The sequence below is a fragment of the Otolemur garnettii genome, unplaced genomic scaffold (assembly GCF_000181295.1).
Source record: "Otolemur garnettii isolate 467f Iridium unplaced genomic scaffold, OtoGar3 scaffold00043, whole genome shotgun sequence".
Classification (NCBI taxonomy): domain Eukaryota; kingdom Metazoa; phylum Chordata; class Mammalia; order Primates; family Galagidae; genus Otolemur; species Otolemur garnettii.
The window spans coordinates 6,022,510-6,030,100 of record NW_003852438.1 but is presented as its reverse complement, the minus strand read 5'-3'; the positions used below and the strand labels follow the sequence as shown (position 1 = coordinate 6,030,100).

At 44.3% G+C, this 7,591-nt stretch overlaps 1 protein-coding gene across 1 annotated transcript in view; it reads right to left on the bottom strand.

The window, feature by feature from the left end:
• SCN8A (sodium voltage-gated channel alpha subunit 8) overlaps positions 1 to 7,591 on the bottom strand; it is a 138,493-nt gene that overhangs the window by 17,674 nt on the left and 113,228 nt on the right. The window contains exon 19 of the mRNA XM_023513642.1: positions 2,022 to 2,144. Coding sequence (XP_023369410.1) covers positions 2,022 to 2,144 — 123 coding nt within the window. The remainder of the gene's footprint in view (positions 1 to 2,021; positions 2,145 to 7,591) is intronic.

Here is a 7,591-nt window from a genome sequence, read left to right as displayed (position 1 = left end):
CTCACAGCAACCTCCAACTCCTGGGCTCAAGAAATTCTCTTGCCTCAGCCTCACAAGTAGCTGGGACCATAGGCGCCTGCCACAACACCCGGCTATTTTTTGGTTGCAGCTGTCATTGTTGTTCGGCAGGCCTGGGCTGGATTCGAACCCACCAGCTCAGGTGTATGTGGCTGGCATCAGCCGCTTGAGCCACAGGTGCCCAGCCACAGTAATGATTTCTAAGTGGAAAATGGGGGGGGGGGCATTTTGAGAATGAGTGTCAGTGTGTGAGTGCCTTCTTCAGGTGTTACCAATCTCCTTTGGAGATCCAGGAGGATCTGTTAGGGGAGGTGGAGGATTGCAGGCTACTAAGCTCAGGTACAATGTTGTAAGTATTGTCTTCAGAGGTTTTTTTTTTTTTTTTTTGAGACAGAGTCTCACAGCTCACAACAACCTCAACCACACTATGGCCTTCTCCACCACTGCACTGAGTCCTGTGCAATATACTCTCTCTTCCTACGTTTAGCCTGAGCATAACAATGACATTATTGTACATGTCCTAAAACCTCTCTTATCTGTGGGAGAAAGACTTACAAATTCCAAGTTTAAAATGTTAAAATGAATATATACGGCTGTGGAACGTCCCTTCCTGCAGATGGTTTTACGAGGGAGGGATGCAGAAAGCTAACACTTAGTAAACCAAACTGTGACTGTGCTACAGAAGAAACAGGAATTTGCTGCAGAAAGCATTTGCCTGAATAAGTTCAAATAATAGAATAAAATTCCCAACTCCCAATGAAATTTCCATTTTTCCTGCACAATTATGGGTGGCTTCATGGAATAGTGGTCAGGGATTACAGATGTGGAATGAATGAAGCAGCACTGTCCTGGTGTCTAGTTTCTCCAATCAGCCTTGCCTCATGTGCACTACTGTGACAGTTAATTTTTATTCCTACATGCTGGTGTTTGAACATTTAAAAACAGATCCTCTGGTTTGCTCTCCTGCATGTATTCAACATCTGAACTGAAATGAGTTTTCTTGGTCTCGTTAAGTATAACAGACCTCTCTTGATTACCAAAGGACAACGTTACCACCAAAGACAGTTGTCCACTTGATTTTTAAGAAATCGACTTTTGTGTGTGTGCGTGTGCATGCATATACATACACACGCACACACACACTTATTTAAATCAAGAGTCAAGAAAAAGGCACCAAAAGAGGTGCCTTATTAAGTTGGCAGGGTGATAACACCTTGTACTGGTGGATTTGGGTAGAGTATCACCAAAGCAGGAACAGGAGTTACCGAGAAATTTTGAGAGAACTAGCTCATATTCGGTTGTCTAGCATCACACCTGGTTGTTGTTTGTACAGTGTTAGAAAAGGGGACCACACAGCATGGGCAGAGGGGTTGGGGGTGAGGAAGAAAGCTTTGCTATCAGACAGAGGCTTCCAGTCCTTGTGGGACTGGGCTGAGAACAACAAGGTGCAATAAGAGGAATCAGAACAGAAAGAAAAGCATTTCTTCTCCCAGGGTCATGCCAAATTCTGCTTCATCCCCACTTTCAGGCCTGCCATCACATCTCCAAACCCCTTATCAGCCAGTTTCCCAGCGACTCCAAGGCCACGGTCCCTACCTGGCTGATACCCCTGCACAGTATTCCCTGCCTACAGCCTATGCTTTTCAGTGGGTCTATGGGTCACAATTCCCCTTCTTTGCACCTGGTGATTCTCCCTATTAAATCAACAGCCCAGAAAGCTGCCCCAAGTGCTACAGGTAAGCCAGGCCAAATGAGAATAGCCAATGTTAACATGTTCTGCGATGGCATGTTGTTGGGGTGGGCCCAGTATTAATGTGATGAGGCAGCTTAATGCAACTCCCCTTCACACGGGCAGGTGTGGGGGAGGAAGAGTGGAGGATCAAATCAGCAGCTGCATCACAGAATTCGTGTCTGAATGATCTTTCCACCATGTGATCAGTTCTAGCATGCTTTAAACAGTATCCATTGGCATGCAGAAGGATCAGCTGCTCTTAGTATCTTACCCTCATCCCTTCAAATCGTGATAAGGCTCTTAAGGGTCTCAAAGCTCTTAGGGTCCTAAGGGACTTTATGGCACCTAGTTCCGAGTAGCCCAGGGCATTAGCTATAAGGCTGACTAAAGAGACCTACACGGAAACAGAAGAGAAAAACAAAAACAAAAAAGGAAACACACACACATTAAAAAAAAAAAAAAAGGAAAAAGAAAAGAAAGAGGTTCCAGAGTGTTAGAATAAAGCCCCTAGCCCTGATTAAACAGGTTGGGCCCCCCCCAGGTAGAGGAAGTGGGTAACACCAGCTGCCTACTTCAACTTGACTCAAACGACCTGGAAGGAAAGGTGGTTGAGAGAGGCAGAAGAAAAAACACAAAGGGAAGAGAAGGCAGAAGAACATACATACAAGTTGGAAAAGGGAAGAGGCTGGAGGGAGAGGGGGAATGAGGAAATTCCCCTGGAAGGAGAGGAGCCTGAACAGGTGACAAGAACCTTACCCTCGCCCTTTACAGCCTCTGCAGCTCCCGGAAGGTCCCATTAAATTAAGGCAGACAAATTTAATGGTACCTATGGAAAAGAATACAGATAAATACACATACTCCACACCAGCTGCCCCCTCCTCAGCTCATTCATCATTGGATTTCCAACAGGGACAAGCTCTCTTACTCCTGGTTGACAAAAAATCATTTGTTTGAGAAGCTGATGAGTCACTGCATCAACAATTGAAATATATTCAGTAAGTATCACAGCTGAGTTTGCAGTTCCCAAGAAGAACCCAAGAAGGAAACTTCTTGACAGAATTTTGGCTCCATGAAAACTCATTTATGTCACTCTTCTATCTCTCATCTTTAACTATAATCATTCTTCCACCTTTTAACTACAACCATAACCCCCTTGTGGCCATGAGAACTTGGGTGAGTCTAGACAACTGAATCCATACTTTCCCCTGTAATTCTCGTTCTTTCCTTTCAGAACGGCCCAAAATGACCTGGCTCTGGTCTCTTGTTTCCAGGACAATCTTCTATGACTTTCATCAACAGAACAGCTAGAAGAATTCTTGGAATTTACTTTTCCATTTTATAGACAAGGAAATCGAGACCCATACACAAGAATTTGCCCAGTGTCATGCTAGCAAGTTCTGAAGCCAGGACTGAAAACTCATGCTGCCTGGCTTCTGCCCAGCGAGCTCCCCTTCAGTCCTCAATGGGTGGACTATATGACAATATTCCAACAGCATTATCAGTGTCTGAACAACCCAGAGTTGAGTATATTGCCTCAGTCGGGTGAAGCAGGCTTGCAGGTCTCCAGGCCTAATCTCTTGGTCAAATGCCTTTCTGCTCTTCCAGAGGCAAACTTAAACTTACCTTGTTCTACCAGAGCTCTCAGAGAAGCTCCCATGACACAATACTCACTACCTTGGGCTGCTTGGGCCTGATCTGAGATAGACAGACAGCTCTTCAGGGGAGATCAGACTTAAAAATACCTTCAGTTTGACAAATCCTGGAATGTTTGGGCTCTGGGTTTCTTAGAGCAGTATTTTTTCTTATTTTACCACAAATTCTGAGATAGTTTAAGATATCCCCTTCAACAGCTCTAAAATTCTCTGGAGTGGTAGTTGCAGATCTGCTTAGCTTAAACTGATGATATTTTAAAGCAAATTTAGAGAGAAAGAAAAGAAACAATCTACAACTTAGTTTCATTTGCTGCTTTTTATCTGTATCCTAGAGCTTTAATTCTTTGATTCTGTATCTCTGAACTGCACATACACAATTTTCAAAAGTGAAGACATTTATAATTAAGCAGAAGGAGTGACAGGAGTAGAAATGTAAGGTCAATGACCTAGCAAGGGTCAAGATAGAGAAGGCTTAAAGGCTTCAGTTTTATAAAGGATGATCTATCTATGCATGTGCTTGTAATCCATCAGTGTAGGTATCTCCTCTGGAGCCCCAGATAGAGTCCAAAGCAAATTTGGAAGTAAATCTTCCCCTATTAGGCTACCCTAATGTTCTTTAAAGGGTATGTGATCCAGAGGTCAATCTCTGCCCAAAACAAGGGCCTCAAAAGCCTTATCTAGAGCACAGCAATACCACCCAATCACTTTCTGTCTACCGATCATTATCTGTGAGAATGTATATGGAGGTATCTCCTGCTTACTATTTCCAAGTGCAGCCAATTCTTAACCCCGAATAATCTAAAACTGCCAGATTCTTAGTGAGGCCTCAAAAGGTACTGCTGGGAAGCAGTCCCATCTCAACTGAGTACCTGAGTTCAAAAGTCACAGTTCACTTTGTGAAACTTTGCCAGTAAAGACTGCAAGAAACCAAGCTTTGAGTGTCTATAGGATCTTCAGGGTAGGTGACCTGTCTGATAACAAAAGGCCTATGTAGGGAGAGGGGTGGAGGAGGCACCAAGGGTGATTCAGAGCATGGTCTAACCGCTGCTGAGAGATAATCTGTGGCTCAGATGATTAATCTGGTCAAGCTCTCCTAAAACAGGATGAATGAGGGTCTTATCTGGGTTATTCCTTAGCAGCTGAGGGCTCTTCTTATAATCCTGAGTCTCCAAATTAAGCCCTGCCTAGAGATAATCCCAATATTGCTTACAGTATACTTTAAGGAAAGAATCCAACCTTTAAAAAGAGAAATTGAGAGATGTCAAAATTCAGGGCATCTGTGGCTGTGGGGATGGAAAAGAAAAGGATAGAGATACTAGGTGGCTTTCTCAAAATGAAGTGAACATTTTCAAGTGGAGAATGTTTTCAGTAGTCTGAATTCAGGATGTAGTGAATGGTCTCTCAAAGTTCTCATACTTGGAGCTGATATGCTGGCTAACCTCCATAGACGTGAGATAAATTTCCTTGGGAAAAGATGACACCATCTTCAGTGCAGTTAAGGACCTAAGCAAAATAAAATGTTCCTGTTTGGGAACTCACGTAGCTTACAAAGAAGAGAATTAACCTTCAAAGTTGTGTGGATTATCCCCATGACTCTGAAAAGCACCCTCTTCACATTTCGAGGGAAACAAAGAAATGAAAATCCACTAGGGAACATACCTGGTGATGAATAACAGATTTGGGCATCAAGTCACCTGGGCATGAAATAGGAGGAAGATAATCTCTGAGATGGTGCTGAGTAAGTGCCTAACCTGCCGAATGTTTCAAAATGCCAAAAGAACCAGACATTTTACTCAAATGAACAGCAAAAACTCTAAAGTTTCAGCTGTTTAGGTGCTGGTCCACATCTTATTCTCCCATCTGAAACTCAAAAGTGGTAACCAGTGGTGTCACTGTGAGGGACTGGGGATGTACCCACTTAATTCAAGTCTGCAGTCAGACTGCAGTTGCCCAGGCAGGCAGTGTGAGCTCCCCAGGGGCTAGGACCATGCATGCCCATCCCCCTGTGATTTGTTATGGCTTCTGGAACAGGTCCACACAGAGAATGTGCTCCAGTTTATATTGTCTACTCATAACTGGTACAGAGGTGTTCACAGGAGCTAATGTTAGGCCCCAGGGCAACGTAATAATCCAGCAACACCCCAAAGCTATGAATTCTTGTCACTTGGCTATAAAAATGTCATTAAAATGTTTGTTAAATAAATGGTGATGTATAGGACTGTTGATGCTTTCAGCAGCATATTTGGGTACCAGAGGCATACAGGATACCTGTATGTATCAATATCCTCAAATTCTGGGATGGCTCACTCCCAAGAGAAGAGGAAGAATGATTGAGGTTAGGGTAGACAGTGGAAGGAAAACTCATGGTGGGGAAGCTTTGTTCCAAGTAACAGCTTCTCTAGAGCAGCGAGGACACCTGTCTGAGTTCAGGCATCCCATTGGACTCCAGGTGGTCCTGAGGAGTTAGTGTGAAATGAAGATTATATGGCCTTTCTCTAGAAAGAGAGCTGACCTAGTCTCACTTAGGTTTTCTGTGCCTTATTGTCCCAAACCCACTCCTTAAGTCTCAAAGCTCCAGCTTTTGTTGGCTGGAGCTAGAGGTCCTTCTACCAGAAGGTGGTATCAACAGTTGCTAAAGGGTTTCACACTGGCACCCTCTAGGGCCACACCTATTTGTTTCACCTTAAGGGCACAGGTGGGTGTGCCACCTCATTTAGATGTCTCCCCAAAGGCTGGCTTTTTGAAATGGAGGGCATGAATGAAGGCAAGGTGACATCTCTGGGAAGGGTCACTAACAATGGGAGCTGTGGACATCATTATTGGTGAAGAGTGCTGGGCTCCTGTTACTTGAGGGAGCTTTCTTTCTTTCTTTCTTTTTTTTTTTTTTAGACAAAGTCTCACTTTGTTGCCCTCAGTAGAGTGCTGTTGTGTCACAGCTCACAACAACCTCAAACACTTGGCAAGTGATCCTCTTGTCTTAGCCTCCCAAGTAGCTGGGACTACAGGTACTGCCACAATGCTTGGCTATTTTTAGAGCTGGGGTTTCACATTTGCTCAGGCTGGTTTTGAATTCCTGAGCTCAAGCAATCCACCCACCTTGGCCTCACAGAGTGCAAGGATTATAGGCATGAGCCACCAAGCCCAGCCCTCCTGAGGGAGATTTCTATGCTGCTCAATCCTAGATTCCAGAAGCACTCTATAATCTGCCAGAAACACATATGCTAAATGTACCAAGCCAGCCTCTAACCACTCCACTTTTGTGGTACTTCTCAGCCCTCTGCAGGAAGTGACTTTTCCATAGGCCCTGGTCCTGCAATTCTTAAATTCTCATTCATCCTTTTTGAAAAAGACTAATTTGGCTGAAAGAAAAAAGTTTTTGTTATTATACGGAATAAGAGAACAGTCATCATCATTAGAAAAGCCAAGAAGGAATAAGTGCTGGTGAACAAGAGAAATAGTTAGGTGATGCAGCTTCCAACCTGAAAATAACATGGGAGGTCGTGGCCATTACACCTGAGGTGGTCCTGGAACCTGGAGGACAAAAGGATTTCTCATTTGATGATCACTGTAGAAATGGTACTGTGTGGGTGGATGGTGACTTATCCTGGTGTGAACTCCCCTTTCCCTGATAAACAGACTTGTTCAGATGAGTCTCATATCAAGACTTGGGTGGGATGAAAATGGTGATGGCGACATCCAGTAGGAGAGTGCACAGAGATCCACTACCACTTTCAGCCCAGCAGCCCACCGCATCCTCTCACCCCTCTCCTGGCCAAAAAAAGAGGACATCCTGCTGGTTTGGAGAAAGGAACTTCCTGTCCTTGGGGTGATAAAAAGGGACTTTGAGACCAATGATTCCACTTCTCACTCCTAATCTCTGACTATAAATTAAGCCAAACCCACCAAAATAAAGGGCTGGTTGGTCAGTCCCTGAGGGTTCCCCTTCCCGTAATTAACATCTAAGAGCTATGAAAGGAACTTTACCCAATCCTACACCCACATCTTGATCTATACCCTGGGCTCCAGGCAGCTACAGCCATTTTTTTTTTTTTTTTTTTTTTTTTTTTGAGACAGAGCCTCAAGCTGTCCCCCTGAGTAGAGTGCCATGGCATTACAGCTCACAGCAACCTCCAACTCCTGGGCTCAAGCGAGTCTCCTGCCTCCGCCTCCCAAGTAGCTGGGACCACAG